The sequence below is a fragment of the Rhamphochromis longiceps genome, linkage group LG3 (genome assembly GCF_057381845.1).
Source record: "Rhamphochromis longiceps isolate RC_006_pf linkage group LG3, R_longiceps_female_GT1.1, whole genome shotgun sequence".
Lineage (NCBI taxonomy): Eukaryota > Metazoa > Chordata > Actinopteri > Cichliformes > Cichlidae > Rhamphochromis > Rhamphochromis longiceps.
Window position 1 is genome coordinate 1,185,622 of NC_140559.1, and position 25,498 is coordinate 1,211,119.

General features: G+C 41.1%; 2 protein-coding genes and 1 long non-coding RNA gene across 3 annotated transcripts in view; all 3 read right to left on the minus strand.

Annotated features, from left to right (window-relative positions):
- Nucleotides 1-5,279: 5,279 nt before the first annotated feature.
- Nucleotides 5,280-25,498, minus strand: part of LOC146672449 (uncharacterized) — a 31,777-nt gene continuing 11,558 nt past the window's right edge. Inside the window, exons 8-12 of the mRNA XM_085386200.1 lie at nucleotides 23,570-23,896; nucleotides 22,999-23,315; nucleotides 8,271-8,295; nucleotides 6,078-6,401; nucleotides 5,280-5,993 (exon numbers count right to left, since the gene is read on the minus strand). Coding sequence (XP_085242326.1) covers nucleotides 5,902-5,993; nucleotides 6,078-6,401; nucleotides 8,271-8,295; nucleotides 22,999-23,315; nucleotides 23,570-23,896 — 1,085 coding nt within the window. The 3' untranslated portion in view covers nucleotides 5,280-5,901. The remainder of the gene's footprint in view (nucleotides 5,994-6,077; nucleotides 6,402-8,270; nucleotides 8,296-22,998; nucleotides 23,316-23,569; nucleotides 23,897-25,498) is intronic.
- LOC146672450 (nuclear factor 7, brain-like) lies at nucleotides 13,679-15,405 on the minus strand. The gene has a single exon (XM_085386739.1). The coding sequence runs from the start codon at nucleotides 15,391-15,393 to the stop codon at nucleotides 14,002-14,004; it is 1,392 nt and encodes a 463-aa protein (XP_085242865.1). The 5' UTR covers nucleotides 15,394-15,405; the 3' UTR covers nucleotides 13,679-14,001.
- On the minus strand, nucleotides 15,512-18,255 carry LOC146672451 (uncharacterized). Its single transcript, XR_014908265.1, has 3 exons — nucleotides 18,080-18,255; nucleotides 15,727-15,814; nucleotides 15,512-15,648 (listed from the first exon to the last, which is right to left on the minus strand). It is a non-coding gene; the product is annotated as an uncharacterized LOC146672451 (long non-coding RNA).

Below are 25,498 nucleotides of genomic sequence, written 5' to 3' on the forward strand. Positions count from 1 at the left end.
CTGAGCGTAATTGTGCGGACGTATTTTACCTCCACAAACAGCTGAGACGTGGTTTGGATACATGTGGCAAAAAAGTGCCCCAAGAGTGAGGTGTTGTGGCCATACTTTCCCAACCTTGAGACCTCAGAATTAGGGAGACAATCAAAAGGGCTGTTTGGGGGGATAAATATATTTTACAGGGTTTATTTATCGGGTAAAATACGTTAAATGTCACTGTTATTATTGGCCGGCCTATTATTGGCCGGCGGGGGTGTCCAGAGGCTGCTTCCACCTGAGGACCCGCCCTTCAGGGTCTAAAGAAAGCCGCGTAGTACGTCACGAGCTCCCTCGGTGGAGTGAAACTCAGCCGTCTGCTCCTTGCTATCTAAAATATAACCGGGCACTGCCGTAAACTCTCGACCGTCTCACACTTCTGTTTAATTAGTTTTCTGTTTGACGTTTATTCAGCTGTGTGAAAACCCCGGAGGAATCCACCCGAGGGATTAATAAAGTTAAATTTAATCTAATAACTTTAATCTCAGCCAAACCGATTTACTCACGAACAAACGAAACACTGAAAAAGCCAAACAAGAACATTTTTATGTTATCAAAGTGACTCATATATCATGTTTAACCCGAGTAGCGAAAGACCGCGGGGGTTTGAAGACGATGTGTCGGCTCAGATATTTGAAGTTTACACAGCTACATTCTCACCTGAAAATATGTTAAAAGTTCTTTTTTTTTTTTTGCGACCCAGAAAGAGAAATAAGAGTAATATTAAAACTAAGTAGCTGCAGCCATTGTTGGAAACTGGAATTGGCTCAGCCACGCTATGAACTCTGCAATATGGTTTTTCAATTTTGTTGTCCAGGTGGAAATTCGGGAGAATGGTGGCTCCGGGATTCTCCCGGAAAAATCGGGAGGGTTGGCATGTTTGGTTGTGGCAACATGTCAAACACCTCAAAGTAAATCATATCACAGAATATGAGGCGCGTATGTTGAGACGAATCGCGTCTCTCTAGTTTTTTTTTATTTCTATATGATGAACTCTGCATTATTAAGTGATAAGAACAAGTAATCTGATGTCCTGTAATCATTATGATGCTATAATTTGAGATACAATAAATAAAATACGATTTTTTTGTATAAAGTAGGGGAGACCGGGGATAGTTGTAATGTGGGTCAGTTGTAACACTTCCAATTTCTCCAATCAGGGCTAAGTTTCAAATGATGTGACTCATCCTGTGCATGCCCAATTCAGTTCTGCTATCACATGTGAAAAATCAGCACATTTTGTTAAACACAGACAATTTAACACCAAAAAAAGTAATTTGTATACCAAAAAGTAATTTTTTCTACTTTATTTCAATTTCTAATAGCATTATCTGCTTTGCAGTTAAACTCATCAAACTTAAATTATGTTATTTGTATGTCTATGGGGATATATTCTGTGTAGGTCTTTAGTGCTAATGTTTTAGCCGTTGGCTGTAATGTTAGCTAGTTCATGGCTATAGGAGTCTGGGTCAGTTGTAACAGCAACAGTCTGGGTTAGTTGTAACAATAATGCAGATGTTACAGCTTACCACACTATTACTTTAACTTATATTAAACAAGTTGGGGCAACGACATCAGCAGAGAGAGGTTCACTGGTCGCATTTGTATATGTGGTTAATGCCATTGGCAACACAATTCCTCCACTGTTTGTGTTCCCACACATACATTATGCAGACCACTGTGTCAGAGATGGACCAGTAGGAAGTACTGGTAGTGGAAATAAATCAGGATGGGTGCAAGAAACAGATTTCCTCATCTTTCTGAAGCACTTTGCAAACCACACCAAGGTAAGCCATGATAAAAAGTAATGGAATTGCGATGCTGGTGAACAACTACATTTTTTCAGCTTCATTGTTATGTTCAAAATTGGTGCAAGAGTTGTAGGTTATAATGCCCACTGAGCCAATGAGGCCAAACTCAAGGAAGACCAACCAAAATTAATGAAATATTCAGTTGCAGAAAATTCCATAATTTGTCTTTTTTGGGGGGTTGGAATATGTTCAAAAGCTAGATTTCTGCATTCTGTCACACACACACATAGCTGCATAAATGGATGTAAGTGCATTCATGTGTTGAATAAACAAAGATTACATGTTAATGTTTTGTTAGTACCCTTATTTCATTGTGTTACATTTCACCCCAGGATATGTTACAACTAACCCAGACTATGGGGTTAATTGTAACATTTCACTCTTTGTGTTTGAGGCCATACCATGCAATGGGTAATTGTGCTGCAGAGAAAATAGCTGCACTATTTAATAGCCGAGACATGTAAATACTTTGCATTACATTTTGAATCCACTACCTTAAAAGAGCTTCAATTTACAGACAGAAATGTCAAAAATGTTACAACTATCCCCGGTCTCCCCTACTTGGTATCGGATAGGAAAGGAAATCAGTGGTATCGCACATCACTAACTTTCACTGGCATATGTATTATCTGAGGGAGCTGCACTGCTCAAACACCTCTTATCTCCAAACTAAACTCTCAGCGCCCTGAACTTGTTTATTGATTAAACTTACGATAAAACATTACAAATACACTTACTCAGCAGTGGCGTGTTGTAATGCAGTGTATCGCCGCATGGTGGCGTCTCTTGTGTCATGACTGGTAGGTCACCCTCGTTTTTATTCTTCTTCGTTGTGTACGTGTCACACAGTGGAAATTTGTGTTTTTATGTTTTATCAATCTGTGTGTTGGTACATAGTGTTGATTTTATTTGCATGATTTTATTGTGATATTTATATTGCATGTTTGTTTATATTTATACAGCATGGTTTTATCCTCATATTTATATTATGTGTGTTAATGTTGTACCATGTTCCTTTAATTCACTGGACTAAACAGACAATTGTAGGCACCTGTGAGGTGGGGGCGTTCCCCAAGGTGGCCTATCAGCCGCCAGGTTGACCTGTTAAAGGGGATAGCGAGCGCAGAGACAAAGAGAGGAGTGACGCACGAAAGGTGAGCAGGAGAAAAAGGAACGCGTGCAAGCCCGCACGTGTGTGGAAGGAACTGCTGCCTGACTGTGGGGTGCCGCGAGTCGTTCGGCGATCCAGTCCCAACGCAGGAGCAGCAACAGTGGGTGGCGATGGCCGCAATGCACAACAGGGCAGGGATTCCCTTCTGCCTGCATCTGACGGTGAGACGAGGGAGTCCGTGTTCAGGTGTGGAGTGGGGCGGGACTGTGCGGCGACGCGCTGTCAGGAGGAGACAGGTCTGCGAAAGGAGCCTCCTCCCTGGTCTGCTGCTGGCGAGTTTTATCATACCGGAAGAGAAGTTCCTCTCCTGTCTCTTTCAGATAAGGACCCTTCGCCCATGTGTGGCTGGACTGTGGGATTATGGGACTATGGGAGGGTAATCTTAGCATATGGAAAACATGTTTTAGCCTTGTTTTAATAGTGTATAGTTATTTCTGCCAGCAGGGTTTTTAGCGGGTTGCAAACACTATTCTTATTGTATACGGGGAATTTTAACTTGTATTTGTGACTCTGGCTGTGTTTTCTTATGAAAATAAATGGTGTTTGAAGCCAGCTTAGTTTCTGTGCCCTGAGCGCTGACCCGCTCACTCCCCTTTCTGCTTGTATGTATAAAGAGGTGGTGGTGAAGATTTAGGTCCACCAGTCATAGCGGCTACATACGCGGACTAGTGTGCTCTCGTGTGTGGTAGAGCTGGCGCTTTTATTTTTGATATTTGAAATAAATGAGTACTTGTGGAAAGTTAGAAGTTGTTGCTCATTCGCTATCCACCTGCACACATCTGCAGCTGGCGTCGTCTCCACCGCATGTTACAAAGTGTGACTTTCACCAGGTAACGTGGACATTTTTCCTGAATCAGCAGTTGGCGTGTTCAGGTAAAATGAGGGTTCAGAGCTTATCGCTGGTGTCATGAGGAAAATGTCGGCTCATTATTTACCTCATTACCATCAAATGATTCAGATGCACCAAACTATGAAAAACATTGGATTACAGGAAAACTCGATGCATGCTCAATAACCCAGGTAAAGAAATCCCACAAATGATTTCTGATCATCTGGACGCAGTAATTTCAGTTTCACATTCTGCAATTCTTCCTGATGTTCATGAACCACAAAAATGCTTTAAAATTTTAGCCATCAAAAAATCATTTATTGGGATTTATTTAAGAAGAATAGTGCATGTTTGTAAGCATCCTTATAAAAATATATGTCAAACATGTTGAGTGCTTATTCACATAGTCCTGCCTGTAGCGATTTGTGAAATGTCCATAGACGAACTCAAAACAACACAAAGTGGGCATGAAACACTACACTACATGTATTAAGGCTGATTTACATCATGGAGCCTTGCTCTAAAAAACTTAGATTTATCGCTCTCTGTAAAGCATAGCGTGGATTTAATAAATAAGTGTTTAAAAGATGTTTAGTCTCAGTACAGAATGTGATGTGCTCTATAAACCCTAACATTACAGCCAACAGGATGCAGATGACACCCAGCTCTATCTGTCCATGAAGCCAGATAACACACACCAATTAGCTAAACTGCAGGAATGTCATAAAGACCTGGATGGCCGCTAACTTTCTGCTTCTTAATTCAGATAAAACTGAGGTTATTGTACTTGGCCCTGAAAATCTTAGAAATATGGTATCTAATCAGATTCTTACTCTGGATGGCATTACCTTGGCCTCCAGTAACGCTGTGAGGAACCTTGGAGTCATTTTTGACCAGGACATGTCCTTCAACGCTCATATTAAACAAATATGTAAGACTGCTTTCTTCCATTTGTGCAACATCTTTAAAGTTAGAAATATCCTGTCTCAGAGTGATGCTGAAAAACTAGTTCATGCATTTATTAGTTCCAGGCTGGACGACTGTAATTCATTATTGTCCTGCTCCTCACATACAAGGTCTTAAATAATCAGGCCCCATCTTATCTTAATGACCTTGTAGTACCATATCAGCCTATTAGAGCACTTCGCTCTCGCTCTGCAGGCCTACTTGTTGTTCCTAGAGTATTTAAAAGTAGAATGGGAGGGAGAGCCTTCAGTTTTCAGGCCCCTCTTCTGTGGAACCAGCTTCCAGTTTGGATTCGGGAGACAGACACTATCTCTACTTTTGAGATTAAGCTTCAAACTTTCCTTTTTGCTAAAGCATATAGTTAGGGCTGGACCAGGTGACCCTGAATCCTCCCTTAGTTATGCTGCAATAGACGTAGGCTGCCGGGGGATTCCCATGATGCATTGAGTTTTTCCTTTCCAGTCACCTTTCTCACTCACTATGTGTTAATAGACCTCTCTGCATTGAATCATACCTGTTATTAACCTCTGTCTCTCTTCCACAGCATGTCTTTATCTTGTCTTCCTTCTCTCACCCCAACCGGTCGCAGCAGATGGCCCCGCCCCTCCCTGAGCCTGGTTCTGCCGGAGGTTTCTTCCTGTTAAAAGGGAGTTTTTCCTTCCTACTGTCACTAAAGTGCTTGCTCATAGGGGGTCATATGATTGTTGGGTTTTTCTCTGTATCTATTATAGGTTATACTGTACAATATAAAGCGCACTGAGGCGACTTTTGTTGGGATTTGGCGCTATATAAATAAAATTGAATTGAATTGAATGTGATCATGTGGTTGTAGGAACGCTCCTCTTCCTCAGAGGATCCACCTGTGCTTCCTCTCCTCTCTCCTCCACCTGTTACAGTGAGGGAACGTCCTCCATGATGGAGGAGCTGCTGGAAAGTGCTGAGAGTTTCCTCCAGAGTGAGACCTCTGTCACAGTTCAGAGGATCTACGGCAGCAGAGACCTTCATGGACACTAAAAGTCTCAAACACACAACAACAACATCACACTGACTCCACTCTGACATCACTGATCAATAATCAAAGAACACACAGATCAAACTGATTGATCAGCCATCAGAGGAGTCGGATCAATGGAGCTGCTTCTGTTCCTGATGTCCCCTGTTTGATCCTGGACCTGAACTCTCCCTGCAGAGGAGACACAAGACAGTCAGAGACAGACACACACACACAAACACACACACACACACACACACACACACACACACAAACATTTGACTTTGAGCAGCACAGTTTTGTATCTGTAGATCTGTGTGCTGTCCACTTCACATCTGTATTCTCCACTGTCTCTCTCTGTGGGCTGTTTCAGGGTCAGACTGAGGTCTCCAGTTTTCAGCAGGTCTTCATTCATCTGTATTCGGTCCACATAAACTTGGTCCTGTTTGTCAGGCTGGTCAGAGCCGTTTTGATACACATAAACGGTCCTAAATGGTTCATAGTGTCTCCACTCTACTTTAGCATCTTCAGGCAGGTTTTCTGTATTTATAAAGGGCAGCTGGACAGACTCCACCCCCTCCTCCACCTCCACCTGACAGACTGAGAGGACAACAAACACAACATGACAGACAGCAGCAGGTTTCAGAGTTGCAAGAGTGCTCAAGGACGTCCTACCATTTATTAATCATATTTGAATCATATCTATCTAATAGTCACTCATTTGTTCATGCAAAGTTTCACAGGGTTCAGTCCCAGGACCAGTTCTATTAACACATGCTTCCCTTAGACAGTTTCATCAGAAGACATAGCATACATTTTCACGGCTATGCAGATGACACCCAGCTCTATGAAGCCAGATAACACACACCAATTAGAAAAACTGCAGGAATGTCTAAAAGACATAAAGATCTGGATGGCCGCTAACTTTCTGCTTAGGTTACTGTACTTCTTGGAAATATGTTACTCACCAGCTTACTCTGTAAGACTAGTACCATTTAATTTAATTGGTATTGAAGTTGTTTGAAATTATTTTTGATCAAATCAAAATGAATTGCTGACCAGGTTTGAGAGCCGATTATGTAATATGCAGTTTGTTTGTAACAGATCTTAGAGGCACGCGCCAAGGACAGGGGAACCTCCAGAATTTTTCCATAGGGGTGAATATTTATGGGGGCCACAAAAATATTTTTCAAGATTTCTGAAAAACTTCAGGACTGAAGTTTTAAGTGCATATCATTGTTTTATATGTGAAACTTTCTGCCATGAGGGGATTATTATGGAAACCCAGCTCCAGAGACTGTAATCCCAGCTTCCACCCACCATCTAGACACACCTCACCTGTCATCTCTGGCTCCACATCCTTACAACTGTGCCCCATCTCCACTTTAGTCTCTGGTAAAGAGGGTGTGCTGGCTTAACCTGTGGCCAGCCACCCTCTCACCAGACCAATAGCCAGGCTGCCCTCTGTCTCCTTCCGCACCCTTGCACCAATTCACCAGCTTCTTTCATAGACAGCCCAAGGCTACAGGTGGGCCCTGTCTGTGCTAACATCAGCAGGTGCTCAGGGTGAGGAACAGAAACAGGATATGAGCCCTGTGTAGCCCCAGCAGGAGCAATCAGAGATCCCTGAGAAACCTGTGTAACCTGAGAATCAGGTGCATCTAGGTCCAAGCTAGTAACAGATTTTGTCTGCTGACGCTGGGTCCCTGGTGTCAGCTTTTGCCCTGGTCAACACAAAAACTTTTTTTGGTCTTGCCCTGCCCAAGTCTCTGCTTGCAAGCCCTGCTTGTCAGAGGAGACAGCATGACCAAATGCGGGTACCGATCTGTCTAAACCCAATCCCGAGGGTCCTCGGTCGCCTGAGCCTGGGTGTCCTGGACCATCTCGAGGTGAAAAGAAGAAATGGCAATTCATACACAAAATATTTTGCCCCCTGTTTTTGTGGTTAAATCTGCTGATAAGTATTCAAAATTAATGAAAGCATATGTATTTTATTCAGTTGGAGGTCTTCCAGTACCAAATCCTGGTGTTTGATGGAAAGCAGTTCACCTACAGTATAAACAGACCATAACCATGATAATAACCAACCAGCTGTGCTTTCCAAGGATGGATGCATGATGTGCAATGTAAATGCTTTTAGCTCTCTAGGAGTGTAGGTTATTATCAGGTGTTTGGAAAAGAAATAAAAAGCAAAAAACAACAACCCCACCAAAACAAAGCAAAGCAAAATCTAAATCAATTCAGTGGCCAAACCACAAATAATATGAGAAAGTAACATGATGCATTAAAGCAGTATATTTTTGTGCAGTTGATATTTTATACCTTTTAATGAGTGAAAATAACGTAAACCAGAAAAGCTAATTCATTCAGTACAGTGTGAAATTCTTTTTTTAATAATAACTGTATTAAATCCCTGTATTTTCTCATAAATGTGGTAAGCAGTTGTTTTTTAAATAATCAGTTGCTGACCTTTGACCTTTAGCTGCACATCTCTCTGTCCTGTTTCTTCTTTCCCATCACTGATGGAGCAGGTGTAGACGCCGCTGTCAATCAGGTCTGGTATTCTCAGAGTGAGGCTGAAGTCTGAAGTCTCCAGAGCATCAGGCCTCATTGATGTGCGCCCGCTGTAGCGGAGGTTCTGCTTTTTGAGATCATCACCTTCTTCTCGTCGCAGGTGGACAAACGTGGGACTGAGATCACTGCGAGTCCACATCACTGTGGGATTTTTCTCAGGAATAATACCAGAGTACTGACAGGGCAGCAGAACAGACTTTGCCTCCTCATACACCTCCACCACCACAGCCAGGGCATGCTGTGAAACTGTAAGGACACACAAGCAGAAAGACAAATTAACAGCATGCTTTGAGTTTGTGTCAGCATCCACGTGCTGGAATGCAGGTTACCTTATCTGCAACTTCTACACTCAGTCTATCCATGTAATCTAAATTTAATCAGATTGAAATCAAAGAAATTATTTTAAAGAGAAAGTGCTGCATTCTCTGAGGGACCTTTGAAAGGGACCAGAATTTTCATGCAGTGTTGGTGTAATGATGGCAGCATATGACCAACCACAAAAATGAACAGGACTTTCTACAGCAGGGTTCATGAAAACTAATCTACGAAGCCAATTTTGGAAAAATCTGAAGGTCTGCAGCTTAAGTTACCACAGAAACAAGTGGAGCTCCTTCACATAACGCACAACGGAGGGTTAAACTCTGCCCAAGATCCTAATCCTGCTTCTCCTGATCAACAAAACGTTAAGCAGAGAATAAAAATTTAGTGTGAAAAGATTCGGTTTCTCTCTCTCCTGGTTTGTTTAACAGTTTTTGATGTAAATGTCTGAGTGAAGCGACGTTCAACGTTCACTCTGAGCTCTGAAGTCTGAGATGCCACTCAGATGACCACTGTGCAAGGAGAAAAAATAAAAAAATAAATATCCTGTTGAATCAGAAATGTGTAATTAAACAGCTGAAAAGGTCAAAAGTAATGATCAAACAGTTCAGCTGTAACAGCTGCTGCACAGAAACCCTTAAAGCTGATGTGCAATTCATGCACAAAACATTATTAGTGAAATGTACAGGTGGTCCTGGCACAAATACAAACACAAGCAAACCAAACAACTGCCTCTTAAATTGTATTACAAATAAACACAGTTTGCAGAAGTCTACGAGGACAAAGCTTCTTTTCTAAACGTGGCAGTACAGGTCACATGACTTCTGGAACAATGTCCTTTGGAGGAAGCGCACCAGCAAATCTACATGTCTGAATCTCTGAAGGAGAAAAGAATCAAGATTTTGCAATGGGTCAGTCAAAGTCCAGACCATAACCCAACTGAAATGCTGTGGTGGAACTAAGAGAGAGCTTTGCATAAACAAATGTCCAAAAACCTCAATGAACTGAAGCAATGTTGTACAGCAGAGTGGGCCAACAGTTCTTTTTACAGGGATGATTAGAAATAACTATATCACAGGTGTTTGACAAAGTTTATATATACAGATCAGGCTGAATGAAACAGCTACCAACAAGAGTGTGCGAGAGTCCAAGTGCTGTGTATTCTGATCTGTGTGCTTTGACTGGAAAACCAGTTGTAACATGAGCTCATCTGAAAGGCACCAAGAAGAATCCAGAGATTTGAAAGTTGCTGCTTTGGATTGTTAGTTTGATCTGAATCAGAATCCAGTGTTTGATGGAAATCTCCTCCTGCTGCACTTCAACACATTAAAGAGAGAGAGATGAAAGAAAAGCTGATGATGAGAGCAGAGAGAGGAAGGTGTACTTACCGTGCAGGAGGATCACAAACACCACAAACATCTTCATGTTCCTGTCAAACTCAGAGACTCTTTAAAAGCCCTTCAGGACATCAGCTCACAGCAGCTTCACTTTCCTCTGCTGATCATCTACTGACACTCTCACACTGCTCACACTGACACTGTGAACCACACAAAGTTTCACACTTCAGTGAGGGAGGACGTCTGTTGCTCAGATCATTCCAACAGAAACTTCAACCTCGATCAGATCAGGGCAGACTGAGGAAAGTGAGGAAAAGCAGGAGAAACAAGCTCATTAAATAAGAGACATCAGACAAAGGTCATTTACACTGAAGTCAGATCCAACTTTATGAAGAAGCCAGCAATAAAATCTGAATCGTGTGGAGGAAAAATCTAATTTGAATGAATTTTGGTGTTTGAGCTAAAATATTTTCCCTTCACTGAGTTTACAGTTAGAGTCCATACAATAAATACTCATAATAATAATACTGTATATGAGTGTTTTACAGGACTAACACTGTGAGTTCAGCTGCTGCCACCAACTTTTATGACATGTCACATTCTCCTGTAAAACACACTCTTATCTCTTTATCAATAAAATGAACCGAACTTTGACCTTTAGGATGTTTATCCTTTGCACTACTAAACCTAAGGTCTGCAGCCAGACTGGATGAATAATAACAGAAGCAGAGGACGAGGATGAATACAGGACTTACCTCATTTGTGCATTTAACCTGAAACTTTGTGTCCACATTAGACACTGAGGGCGGCTCTGAGGCCCATTCATTAAGGATCCATCAATTTTCAACAAACTGAAAGTGGTTCAGACTACATCTGAAAAGAAGTTATGAAGATTATTAATTCAATTCTATTTTTCTTAAACAAAGGAAAAAAACACAGCCAGAAAGAATAAACACATCAGTAAACTTCAAATAAAGACATTAAAAAAGGAATGAAGGACTTGTGATGTTCCTGTTGGTCTCGCTAAATGGTCAAAATAATGAAGGCTGTTCTTTCTGAGCCCAGGACAAAGAATCCTAGAAAAACAGGAAGTGATGAGTTCTAAATGAAAGTCAAACAGTCTGAATGTGTGATGGCGATGTTGAGATTAGCTCTATTTAAAAAAACAAACTGTATCCGTAAAATGAGAGAACAAAAAAAGACTGCACAGGTCTGCACTAGTGGAGAGGTTAAACTGCACACAGAAAGATGTTCACACGTCGCAACAGAAGCTGCATTTCCTCTTAATACGAGTGTTTAAAAAAGAAAACCACTCAATAAAAGGAAAGTCGCTCTGCGTTGTGGTTCTAATAGTTTTCTTCCCCCTAAAACTCTTCAACCTTGATGACATGTTGCATCTACTTTGAGGTTTAGAAACAAATCTTTGGTGCTCAGATAATCAGCTTTTAGCCTCAAATTAAGACAAAGCAAAAAGTTTTGTGTAGGACTTTAGCTCTGACCAGTAAGCTTGTACTTTAAAAAACAAACAAACTAGTCTTTTTTTTTTTAATTTGGCAGAGTTTAAAAGAGTAAATTTTGCTTGTCCCTCTACAAATCACTTTGTATATTTTGAAAGTACAGTGGTATTCATATCATATGCTATCTGCTTAGCAGGTTAATTAATTAAATTGACAGAAAAGGGGTTCTGTAAACTGTGCATATGCTACAAGCTGATTAGCTGACAAGTGGAACAGCTGTGTGTTTGTTTCAAGGTGACCAGCAGCTGACTCCACCCAAAGGAAGTGACCTCACACCTGTTTTATTCATTGAAACAGGATGATGAAAAGCTGTGAGCGAGCGTTTTGAGATGTAAACACTCACTCAAGAAGAAAAAAACTGGATCAGACTAAAAGTTAGCCAGTTGTTTTTATTTTCACTTATTTACAGGATGGCTCATTTCAATAAAATCAATATGAAACAGTAGAAGATGGAAACTTGCCAGATTTGAGCTAAACTGCTCATTTCCATGTGTCGTCCATGGGCAGGTCACATGACTCTATCCAACATACAAAGACACACAAGAAAAGCCAGAGAAACAAAGACAAATCCAAACAATCCATCATACTGAGTCAAAGTGATCACAGCTCTGCTTGTTGGAAATTACATTAAACGTTACACAAAGAACAAAAAAGAACTAAACTTCATAAAAACTTCACAAATGATGCTTTAAATGAAAAATAAATCCCTGTAAATAATTCAACAGGTCACATGTTAGAACCACCTTAACTAAACTCTGTAGCCGCTCACTGTGGTTTGTCCCAGCAGCTCTTAGGAAACAAACTGCTAACTTCAGTGTCAGCACACACTGTTAGTAAACTATGCAACACTGAATTCAGGTTTCAGTTGTGTTAAGTTGTGAAGTTGTGATGAAAGTCTTCTTACTGACACAGGTAGGATGGTCAGGCGTCCTCTGTTCCTTCACCGTTCATGAACTGTCACTTATAAAATGCTGCCAAACATCAACTACACTCAATAACTAAACGTGTGCAGGTTAAAGTGATGGACGCCCAGATCTGCACTCCAAATACAAACAGACTAAAGGTGTTTCCTCCAGAAACAAAGACAATATTTACAAAGGTCTCACAGGTAAATTGTGAGCGATCACAGCAGCATCTCATCCTGACTAACAGCTTTTAGATGCAGGGAGAGCGTCGCGGTTCAGAGGTGGTTCAGCAGATGATGAAGGCCTTTCTGTTGCATTGTGTAGTGCTGTGGAGGCCATGATGGTCGACTGGGTCTGCTTCTACTGAACTCACAAACACTTCTGAGGTATTTACACCTGAAGCCTCATTGAATGTGAGTCAGAAACAAACGGCTCAGCTGTGATTAATGGATGTTTCCCTGCATTTCTATTTTCACACACTTTATTTCTTACAGCAGGAAAACTGAACAGAATGTATGTAAGAGGTCAGAGTGAGGATGACGTCACTTAATACAGGAAATACATGTTTGTCTGTTTTGATGATGAAGGACTTCTTCAGCTCTGTAAACAGCTACACTTGAGAGGACAGAGGTGATTTCATGGATCAATAACAATGTGTTTATCAGCTTTCATCATCGCAGTGCAGACATGACGTCAGATCTATCAGAGTGAAGGCCGTCTCTCTGATGACGTCACAGAGCAGAGTCCTTCTGTCCAATAAAGGATCTCAGATCAGCTGCTGCCATCTTGTGGCCACAGTTGGTTACTGTCTCTGAAAGTTGTCTCATGTTTCCTGTTGTCCTGCTAACAAAGGCTGGAGCTCATCATGCTGAGAGGGCAGCAGCATTTTGTGGCTCTTCACACATGTTCATTATATTCTGATGATCCTGGATGGAGACAAACTACAGATAAGTGTGTTCAGCCCAACTAGTTTATCTCATTACAGCAGTTTGATGTTTCCCTTTGAATCCCCCTGAAGATCCTGACAGTGAAGCACGTACATAATACTCCAGCCTTTCAACTCTGAGCTTATTTAGTTCTATTAATACACTGAAATCTCATTTGTGTCATGAAGAAAGTCTTTAATCAAACAGAATTCAAAGATCAGAAACATTTCATATATGGAGTTAAACATGAATCATTGTTTCAACAACATATTTATTGTTGTCATAAACAGACAAGAAGACAACAACAAACTGCTCCTCCCATTCAACACATGTCAGTCCATATCCCAGCAAACTAAATCATCTCCATTTACACATCAAATAGAAACATGAATCACTTGTAATGATTAGAAACTTGATAGAATTTCAAATCTAGTTTGGGGAGTCATTCAGTGAGAAACAGTGAAATGATTTTCCATGTGAAAAGGTGGACAGCAGAAACAGAAAGAAACAGTGAAACTAAAAGAGAAACAAAGAGCTTTGGAACAACGAGGCAGCAGGAGGACAGCTGCAGTTTAACAGCTTCAACTCACTGACAGGAAACAACATTAGAAACATCATCATCCTCAACTCATCTGCTGCACTGACACTGACACCTTCAACGGACACACCTTCACTTTACCACCAGTGTTAATGTATGGAAACATCCTGTGAGTGAAAGTGTGTGTGAAGGTGTGTATGTGTGTGTTAGTATCAGGATCAGAGAACGACAGCTTTCCTCTGTCCCAGTCCAGATTCACTCTGATCCTCTGGAGCTTCTTCTCTACTGAGAAATCAGTGCGAGGAGCTGATGGTGAGCGTGTGTAGTATTCACCTTCATAGAACCCTATTCTCCATAATCCAGACCATATGCTTCCCTTCCTCTGCACAGACTCTGCTAACACACCCAGTCTCCACCATCTACTGTCTCCAACTTCAACATCCCAGCTGTGAGTCCCTGAGTTAAAGCCCTCAGAGCCCAGGACAGAGTAGAAACGATCAAACCTCTCTGGATTATCAGGAAGCTGCTGCCTCTCTCCTCCTCGTCTCACACTGGTCAGATCTTCAGACAGGATGAGTTTTGGATGAGCAGTGTTTGGGTCCAGAATGAGAGGAGTGTAGGAGACCACGTCCTTCATGTTGTTCCAGATGTTGAAGGTCAGGTTGCCCAGGTGTTTGGCCTGGTCTATCAGAGCTCCTGAGGGCAGCTGTGGATCATCCAGCAGGGGGCAGCGCTGGACTCTTTCCACTGCAGCCTTGTAGTTGTGCAGGAATGAGACGTCTTCAGCTCTCAGCTCCTCCTCTGTGGCTCTGACTGTGTCTGAAAGAGCTGCTATCTCTCTGCTCAGAGCCTCCATCTTCTCCTTCATCATCCCACTCTTCTGCTCCTCTTCCTCCCTCAGTGCAGCCAGCCTGGCCTCCTCTTCCTCTGCTAGAAACTGCTGAAGCTTCTTAAACTGCTCCTTAATCTGCCTCTCTGTGTGTCGGGCCTGGACCTTAATGTGTTCTGCTGTTTGATCAAACTTCACTTGAACTTCTTCACAAACCTTTAACTTCTTCTTTAAGGGCTCCAGAGTTTCCTGAAGTTCCTTCTTGTGTTGTTGTGCAGCTTCATCGATGGGTCTGAATCTGTGATTGGTGTGTTTTTCTGAGTCTCTGCAGACGACACACACTGGCTGCTGATGGTCCAGACAGAAGAGTTTGAGTTTCTCAGAGTGCAGACTGCAGAGATCCTCTGAAGCTCTCTGATCTCTCTCTTGTAAGAACGACTCACACAGGTTCTTTAAAGCCAGATTTAAAGGTGGTTCTTCCTTTGAAGATCTTCTGTTACAAACTGGACACTCATGTGTTGGTCTCTCTTTCCACCATCTCTTCAGACACTCTTTACAGAAGCTGTGGCTACATGACAGAAGAACAGGATCTCTGAAGACCTCCTGACAGACCGGACAGCAGAGATCCTCCTCTGATCTGGAAGCCATTGAGTCTGTGAGTGAAGCTGAAAACAGCAGACAGGAAGTACAGTCAGTCCTGGCTCCCCTCCCTCCTCTACCACCTTCACTGAAACTTGCTTTGAGTCGTGTTTCTGCTCAAACTCACATTCAGTGTGTGGAGCGTCAGCAGCTTGAAGCAGCAGTGTTGGAGTTTTCCACTTTTCTCTCCTGTAGCTGGACTCACTCAGAGGAAGCTGCTAGTTTGGTCTGAGCTCAGTCTGATCGTCTGTGCGTCTCTCTTTACTGAAGAAGAAAAACATCCTGTTTCCTGGTTTTGTTGCATGTAAGTGATGTGAGGGGAGGAGAACAATGTTGCTTTACCTGTAGCCTAGGTGTGCTTCATTCCAGAGTTAGACTTTCAACCTGCCAGCAGCTCAAAAGCTATAAAACAGGTTTTCCTCTATTCCAGCTGCACATGTCACAACATTACTCTTAATTTTAATTACTTTTGTAGAATCTATTTAGACTTTGAAGCAAAACTATCAGATTTCTCACATAACTAAAAGATTTAATTTATTTATCAGTAATCATCAGTGCACCTAACTCACCAATTCTGGGTAAAACACACTGCTAACCTCAGTAAGGGCCAGTCAAAACACCCTTTACCTCAGGGCACAAATAAGTACAGTATCAAAGTTCTGTGAGTGATGAGACATTCTGTAAGATTTTAGGATGGATTTCTTCATTTTAGCCCTGATTTAGATTTTGCTGTATTTCCAAATCTTAGACATAATGGAGGATTTCGGAACATAAAACTTACCAGAAAGTGATTATCATCAACAGTTTGGTTGCTGATGTCATAGCTAAATTTAACCTAAAATAGATGTGACACCAGTAAAAACAGCCAAAAAACTATGCTTGACACTTGTATCTTTTAGGGACTTTTCTAACACAAATATCTGCTTTAACTTAAATGAGGACCACGAATGTCCTTTGGAAACTGGTAAATACAATGAACTCTTTGACTAAACATCTGCTTGTTTTAAGGTACGCTTCATGATTTCAAGATTTATTTCTTTTCTCTTGGACAACAACAAACTGCTCCTCCCTACTGTTGACTCTGTTTGATGAACTCTAGTGTAATAACTTAAAGCTGTGGAGGAAACATGTGGCGCAGTAATGTGGGTTCTGCCTCAAAGAACAAAAGAAAAGACAAAAAGACAACACAGCAGTGGTCAAAATGTTAACACTGAAGCTTCACAGAAACCAGACTCAAGAAACCAGTGAGTGGTTTCTGGTGGAGATTTTATTGATTGTGTTTTATATTTTGTCCATATTAACTAGAAGCATGTTTGTATTTTCATTTTGGATTATTTGGACGTGAGGCAAAATCCAGCTGTGAGGGTTGTGCAGCTGAAAGTGAAACCATGAATAAAATGAGCAGAATTGTCTTTGTTCAGATGTGACTTTTGGCTACACACACTAACCGTGACGTCACCTAAACCTCCAGTACTGAGGCCATTTACGTGAAAAGGGAAAGACCATCTCTGAATCAAGGAGGGGGCCTAAGGGTACATCTGTCACCATCTTACAATGCTGTGATTGCAGCCATTCCCCAACTCTCTGTGAAAGGTACTCATGGCCATTGATCAGTGGTTGTTGATTAATGGTCATGATAATTTGCATAATTAAGATTAAGGAACTGACCTCCCAGCCCATTGTTCCTTCAGCAGGCTGGTTTCAGTCATTATGCAAACATACTCTTTATAAGATTTGGGGAAACCTGCAGTCAGCTGAGACTGAAGAAGTCACTTGGATGAGTAATGAAACGTTTCTCCCACAAAACGCTACGTCCAGATGAACAGAATCAACTTCTGGAGATGTTATTAAGAATCTACATTTTGTATAAAAATATTCTTATCTTTATTTTTTCAGTGTGGAATCTATATAAAAACCATAGAGGCTCTCACTGTTTGCAGGTTGATGGACATTCACTGTTTTTTTGTTTGTTTTTTTACTTGATCCTGGTAAGAAGTGGATCACTTCATATCATTGGGAACTCAGTTAAACCGGATAGGACTTCACTAAACTTCTAATCCTGCCTCTCAGGGCCACTCAGACCTGACATAAATCTCTTCATTACATGGTGAACACACAGATTTCCACAGACAAGTTACATTTAGCATTTTATTGAACTGTAACAGGATCAACTGTTGAACCATCAGGTCTCCAGCTGCCCGTGTGCACAAAGACTAGAATAAAGGTTTAGTTTTAAGTCTGAACCAGTTGAATCTTATCAGTGTCTAACTGCTTCTAATGGGCACAGTTTATTTTGCATATGTATAAATGTTTCTACACTGACGTAGGCAGACTACAAATGACTCATGAAGCTAATTAAAGCTAATGTGTGAAAAGTTAAAGAGGAATTAAAGTAAAACAGCTGAAAAAGTTCTATTAAAGAGAATACATCCTCTTGAACTGCACAGTACAACACTGTAACCAAACGTGTGAATGAACTAAACTTAATGAACAAAGAGAAAAACAGAAACATGGTAAACTATGAAAGATTTTGATAAAGTACGTAGTTATTGAAACTTCCAGCAGTCGTATTGTTTGATCTGAATCAGAATCCAGTGTTTGATGGAAATCTCCTCCTGCTGCACTTCAACACATTAAAGAGAGAGAGATGAAAGAAAAGCTGATGATGAGAGCAGAGAGAGGAAGGTGTACTTACCGTGCAGGAGGATCACAAACACCACAAACATCTTCATGTTCCTGTCAAACTCAGAGACTCTTTAAAAGCCCTTCAGGACATCAGCTCACAGCAGCTTCACTTTCCTCTGCTGATCATCTACTGACACTCTCACACTGCTTCACTGTCACAGCTCAGAGTTCAGCTTCACACTTTGTTAAAGCACATCTGTGGAATGAAGTCTGACCGGCCACAGATCAGACGTTTGTGAGAACGGAGGCAGTGATTTGCTGGTTCACCTGTGGGGGCGTGGCTAACAGAAAAGTGGATGAACAGGATGGAAAGTATGAGGAAACTGCACTCCTCCTCTTATCAGATAAGTTTGTTGGTGTTCTTTTACTAAAATGAAAGAGACTTAGTTTCATCACACTTTACTTTTAGCCTAATTAGCAGAAGTTAATATTCAGAAGATTGTATTTATAAATATCTGAAACACTGCATGTGTGAAAAGAGAGGGAGAAAACTGTGAGCTCAGATATTTGCTGATCTTTAAAGTTCAAAATGAGGAATTATTCACCAGGTGGCCTTTATGACAGGAGAGGAGTTTGGATTCAGCAGCTTTGAGCCTGATACTGAGGTGGAGAAACTCCAACATACCACGGTACATTTCACCCTGCCCACATACTACATACATACCGTGGCCCAGCGCTGGATACACGGCCACAGGCAGGTTTCTATGTTTTGTCCTGGTTTGGAGACAGCATGCTGGCGTCTGAGCAGAGGAGGCCTGAGGCAAACTCCTCAACACCAAGTTAGCTGCCCATCATTGAGGTCATGTTGCTGTTTCAGGGCTTCATCTGGATTCCTGCTGATTTAAAGTCTCTGTGGGTTCATGTGAAATAAAGATCTGACATGATAACCTGGTGTTATGTGGCCTGAACCAACAATCCAGCAGAGGTCAGGTAAGCAGGGCACTGTGGCAGCCGTCACTCCTGAAGTGGACTCTAAACAGCTCCGTGTGGACTGTGATAAACCAGTATTCAGAGCTTCTAACGACACAAACAGAAGTCTGCATTATGGATCTGCTGCTTTCACAGGACAACAGCAGAGAGCTGCACAGCAGGATTATTCTGAGGCCTCGAGGATCACACAGGAAAACAGGACATGATTTATGTAAGTATGGGGGAAAGCTCAGTGTGGTCATCACCAGGCACCACTGATAATATTCTTATTATACAAAGAAAATGACTTCAGTAAAAGCAAATATAACTCTCAATTATTAAACATAAGATGTTAGTTTTAACTGATGAGGTTTCAGTGAATGTAGTGGGATTTATTTATTTTTATATGCAGCACAAACTGTTCTAATCCAATTTATCTTGTTAAATCGGTGTAGAGGAGGAAGATGTTTTTGTCTGTGTGCAAATAAATTCACATTTTAATGTTGTTTCTGCAGGCTCTGAGGCATTTAGTGAATCAAAGGACAGAAACAAAGCGTAGACATACATGCCAAAGTTTCTGTCAAACGTTTTAAATTGGTCCTAATTTTAATTCTCTGTGACGTTATGAAGTTTAAAAAGTCTTAAATCAAACTTTCCTGAAGCCCACATTCAGCCCCAAACACATCAGAAGCATCAGAAACACCACAGAAGAAGAAGAACACTGATCAAATGAAACCTTACAAAGTTTTTATTTCACAGTTTATAAAATTACAAAAATGTAAAAATATCAGATTTGGCCTCATCTGTAGTCCCTGTGCAGACCAACCAATAAATGAAGAGAAACAGTAAACGGCTCACACTGAGTGGAGCTGGTCACAGGTCAGTTTGAGACAAACACCTTTAATACTTTAGAACTATGAAAAGGTTTTATGACTAAAGTGAAGGCACACTTACATTAATGTGATGCTGCAGATATTCTTTAAAACAGGTATTTTTCCAAGTTAGTTTAAAAAACAATCTCTCTATCAGCATAAAAATGTAAAACATAATCAATAATAAATAAATAATCTCAACTGCTGTAAATAGCATGAAGAACCTGTGATGTTTCCTACAGAGTCAGTGGAACATAATGAGGCAGGTTGTGCATGGAAAGAAGGAGGAAGAAAACGTTGGGGTCCAAGGAAAGCTGATAATAAGAGAGATCTTCTGGTGATAATAGCAACAGTGTGTCAAACGATGATTAAAAGGAAGAGGCAGCATCATCCAACACAAAGTCAGAGTCTCAAGGTGACTGAAGCCAGACCAGCATCTGTAGAGGCCACATCTATGGCTCCACATTTATATTCAGCTCTGTCAGCGAACTGAAGTTACACAATTTTAGCACTCTATCATCAGGAGCGTTATCTTTAGTGGACATGCTGCCAGTGGTAGAATGGAGAAAATCCCATCACTCACCAGTTGTCAGAGACTACAGTGAGGTGCAAAGAATCCCAGAAAAAGAGAAAAAGTACAAGTGGATACAGCAACATGAGATTTCAGAACAAAACAGAAGAGATAGAAGAAGCCAGAAGAAGAACCACAGTGGATCTGTGGGAATGAGAGTGAATGGGAGATTTTCTGGGACAGTAAAAGAAGGAGAAAACTGATGACTTAGAGATAGAAAGCTCAGAAAGAGAGTACTGTTACTATTGATTTCAGGAGTCAGACGAAGATGAAGAGAAGAGATTCACCCTATCACAAGAATAATTCACAAGATTTTAGACACAGATGGAACAAACTTGGAGCTTTCCTCCAAAGGTACTGATGTCACCAAGAATTGCATCGTCTGGCCAGCCTGTGTACGTGCCATCTGTCCATCATGATATGGACTAGTTGCTAAACTCCACCTCTGACAGGAGCTTCAGATTCAGCTGTGAGGGTGAGGCAGCTTCAGGCTGAAAGAAAGTGAAACTATGAATGAAATGTTCAGCATCGTCTTTGTTCAGATGTGATTTTTGGCTACAGACACTAAGTGAGACGTCACCTAAACCTTAAGTGCTGATAAGAGAAAGAAAAACCAAAAGCTGGATTCACAGATGTTTTATTCTTAGTTTTTTTGTTTCACAGGTTAAACAAACAACTTTTTAAATGTAAAAATTCATTTGGAACGATATTTGTTCAGTAATATTAATAACTGTTAGTTTGATTGGTTGAAGTCATTGTTCAGAAGAAGCATGTATGTGTGAATATCTCAAAAACATTGGTCTACAAAGAATTGTGCAATATTCATATTCCACAGTTGAAAACAAAACATCATGTCTGTTTATGTGACCGTGTATTCACAGCCAGTGTCAGACTTAACAGATATCAGCATCACAGCTCACAGATGAATTCTTGACTACAACAGCAGCTGGTGTCGCGGTCTCGGACGTTTTTGCAGCAGCAACACCAGCAGAGTTAAATCCTCTGACAGCAACAAGAAACAAAAGAGATAAAAATGACAGTGAAACTATCTTATATAAAGTAAATCAATAAAAGGAGGAATCAAATAGAAATATTTGTATATGTAGTTTTTCACTATGGACTGTGTGTATAAAGCTACAGAGGCTCTCACTGATTGCAGATTGATGGAGCTTCACTGTTTTCCAGAGAACAGTTGTTTCCACAACACCTTGAAAAAACCTCACTGAACTTCAAATCCTGCCTCTTGTACCAGCCTCTCAGGTCCACTCAGACCTGAAGTAAATGTCTTTATCACACCGTGAGCACACGGCTCCACAGGGAAAAGGACACCAAAACACACCAACTGCACATTGACCCAAGCACTTCACATAGATTATAAAGAAGTATAACAGGAACGCCTGTCGGACCATCAGGTCTCCAGTTGCCCGTGTCCACAGAGATTGTAGTAAAGGTTGAGTTCAGGAGATTTTCTCTCTGCACATTAAGTTTCTTCAAACAGTTCTTTCTGTAAATGTCAGTAAAAAGTACTTCAGCATTTAGATGCAGTGTTGAAGTCTTTGTCACGGTGTGAGCCGTATAGACCCAAAACAGATACAACATGGGCACCAGATGTGTGTGTCAGGTATTTATTAGTGAAAAAGTGAAAAACGTGAATACTCACTGGTGTGGAGTTCAGTTGCTATATACAGGTGGAGTGAAACAGTGACTAAGTGTAGGCAGTGATAACAATGATCACATGGGAATTAACTACACAAGTATACTTGGGACTGGGGTAATATGTACAAGGGTAAGGCAGAAATACACAGTGAACTGGATTTACTATGGCGCACACTTGGCAAAGAAGTAGGCTAAAGATTACTGCTTTGATGTTACTCTGGTGAAGACTGTGATTGTGGGCAAAGTTTTTACTTCACAGTTTATCATTATAAAAATACAAAATGTAAAAAATATCAGTCTTGACCTCTGTGTGCAGATCCAACTAATAAACAAAGAGAAATAATCAACAGCTCACACTGAGTGAAGCTGGTCACAGGTCAGTTTGAGACAAACAACTTTAATACGTTGACACCATGATTGTGACTGAAGTGAAGGCACGTTTACATTAATGTGATGCTGCAGATATTTTTTTTAAACGGGTATTTTTCCAAGTTAGTTTTAAAAAAAAATCTCTCTATCGGCATAAAAATGCAAAACATAATCAATAATAAATAAATAATCTCAAGTGCTGTAAATAAAATGAAAGTGCTGAGAGTTTCCTCCAGAGTGAGACCTCTGTCACAGTTCAGAGGATCTACGGCAGCAGAGACCTTCATGGACACTAAAAGTCTCAAACACACAACAACAACATCACACTGACTCCACTCTGACATCACTGATCAATAATCAAAGAACACACAGATCAAACTGATTGATCAGCCATCAGAGGAGTCGGATCAATGGAGCTGCTTCTGTTCCTGATGTCCCCTGTTTGATCCTGGACCTGAACTCTCCCTGCAGAGGAGACACAACACAGTCAGAGACACACACACACACACACACACACACACACACACACACACACACACACAAACCTTTGACTTTGAGCAGCACAGTTTTGTATCTGTAGATCTGTGTGCTGTCCACTTCACATCTGTATTCTCCACTGTCTCTCTCTGTGGGCTGTTTCAGGGTCAGACTGAGGTCTCCAGTTTTCAGCAGGTCTTCATTCATCTGTATTTGGTCCACATAAACTTGGTCCTGTTTGTCAGGCTGGTCAGAGCCGTTTTGATACACATAAACGGTCCTGAATGGTTCATAGTGTCTCCACTCTACTTTAGCATCTTCAGGCAGGTTTTCTGTGGTTTTGAATGGCAGCTGGACAGACTCCGCCCCCTGCTCCACCTCTACCTGACAGACTGAGAGGAAAACAAACACAACATGAGCTGACAGAGACAGCAGCAGCAGGATTTCACAGTTGTAGAGAAAGCTGGAGTACAGAAGCACAGTAGAACATAACAGAGGACAGAAATCTAAAAGATAAAGCAGCTTTAGAGCTGATTGAGTGATTGGGTGGGGGCGAGGGTCATCTGCCGTGACCAGTTTGGGTGAGTGGAGGAAGACAGGACATAAGTCATGTTTGACTTTTTTGATTTGTATGTACGACACTGACCTCTGACTTTCAGCTCCACTTGTTTCTTCATCAGGATCTTTCTATACCAGTTGTAGACAGTACAGGTGTAGATGCCACTGTCCCAGTCTGTGGGGTATTTTAGTGTTAAAGTAAGATCTCCAGCTTTGATGAGACCTTCATTCATCTCTGTTCGGTGTCTGTAAAAACGATGCTGTAATTCATTAAGGTCAGAGGTGTTGTGATACACCTGGACCTTCCTGTTGTCCTTATCTGTCCACTCCACTTTAGCTCCGTCAGGCAGATCAGGTTCGATACTAAAGGGAAGCTCGACAGAATCCTCTCCTGAATGCACCTCTTTCTGGTGAACTGAGGGGACATCAAAGAACAACATGAGCTGGTTAGACAGCAACAGCACTGAACACAGTTTTTTCCTGGATAAAGGGAAATATTATGGATATCCCAAAAAGTTGATTCTGTTCATCTGGATGTAGAATTTTCAGTGGGAGAAATGTTTTGTAACTAATCCAAGTGTCAGCTGACTGCAGGTTTCCCCAATCTTATAAACAGTACATTTGCATAATGACTGAAACCAGATCACTGAAGGAACAATGGGCTGGAGGTCAGTTTATGATCCCTGATATGCATAATCATGACGATTGGCAAAGACTATGAGTACCATTCACAGAGATTTGGGGAATGGCTGCAATCACAGCATTGTAAGATGGCAAAAGATGTACCCTTAGGCCCCTCCTCGATTCAGAGATGGTCTTTCCCTTTTCACATAAATAGCCTCCTTGACTCTGCGCTCAAACCAGCGTTCCTCCCTGTCCAGGATGTGTACATTCTCATCATAGAAAGAATTCAATTAAATTTTAACAACAACTGTTGCCTCAAGGTGCTTTATATTGTAAGGTAGACCCTACAATAATACATACAGAGAAAAACCCAACAATCATATGACCCCCTATGAGCAAGCGCATTGGCAACAGCGGGAAGGAAAAACTCCCTTTTAACAGGAAGAAACCTCTGGCAGAACCAGGCTCAGGGAGGGGCGGAAACAGGATAAAGACATGCTGTGGAAGAAAGAAAGACATTAATAACCAGAGTAACGCGTTACTTGTAACGCATTACTGTAATCGGATTACTTTTTTCAAGTAACGAGTAAAGTAAGGGATTACTAATGCAAAAACGGCAATTAGATTACCGTTACTTTCCCGTAGGAACGCTGCGTTACTGTGTTACTAAAACCGTGATTTTTTGTGAGAATGTTTCACGACAGTGACGTAAGCAAGTGCGCCGTTAGTGACAACAGCTGTGTGCAGATCAACAATGGATCACATATCGATTGTGGGAGAGAGTATGAGCGTGCAGCGTTTAAAGTGTGGAAGTACTGACCTTACTTTGAGTTTGCTTCCATAAAAAGTGACAAAAACATTAGCGTCCATCGTGCGTGGGAAGAAAACTTCTTTTTACAGCGAAAAAAAACCCTAAACTTCCGAGCAAGCACCGAGTAGCTACGACGTAATGGGAAACTCACAGAGAAACCCGCGGATTCTTCAACTGACCGCGGCACACCTGCACCAGGGTAAACCTCTGCCTACTCTACTCCTGCTTTACAGGTGAAAATAGAGCAACAGGACCGCTGAGTCTTTGACTTTATTTATTTTCTGCTGTGTTTTACTTGCATCTATTTGAAAGAGTGAGTGTAAACACAAAAAATATTTTATTTTATGTGCTGGAATGTGCAGAAAATAGGTTTAAATGTTAAACTAATTTATTCAAGTCAGAGAATGTTTCATATAATTAAATTTTTGCTTGATGCATAAAGTTAAAAGATTAAAACTAATAAAACAAATTTTAAAAAGGGACTTTTCCATTTGATTACATTTTGTATGATGGATTATGTAGAAAAAGTAGAATTGGGCTGAAAGACCTATCGCTTTATCACCTATTCAGGTTGTAAATTGT

Excerpts from the sequence above, each read along its gene's own strand:
- LOC146672450 (XM_085386739.1), bottom strand. The coding sequence starts at position 15,393 with ATGGCTTCCAGATCAGAGGAGGATCTCTGCTGTCCGGTCTGTCAGGAG.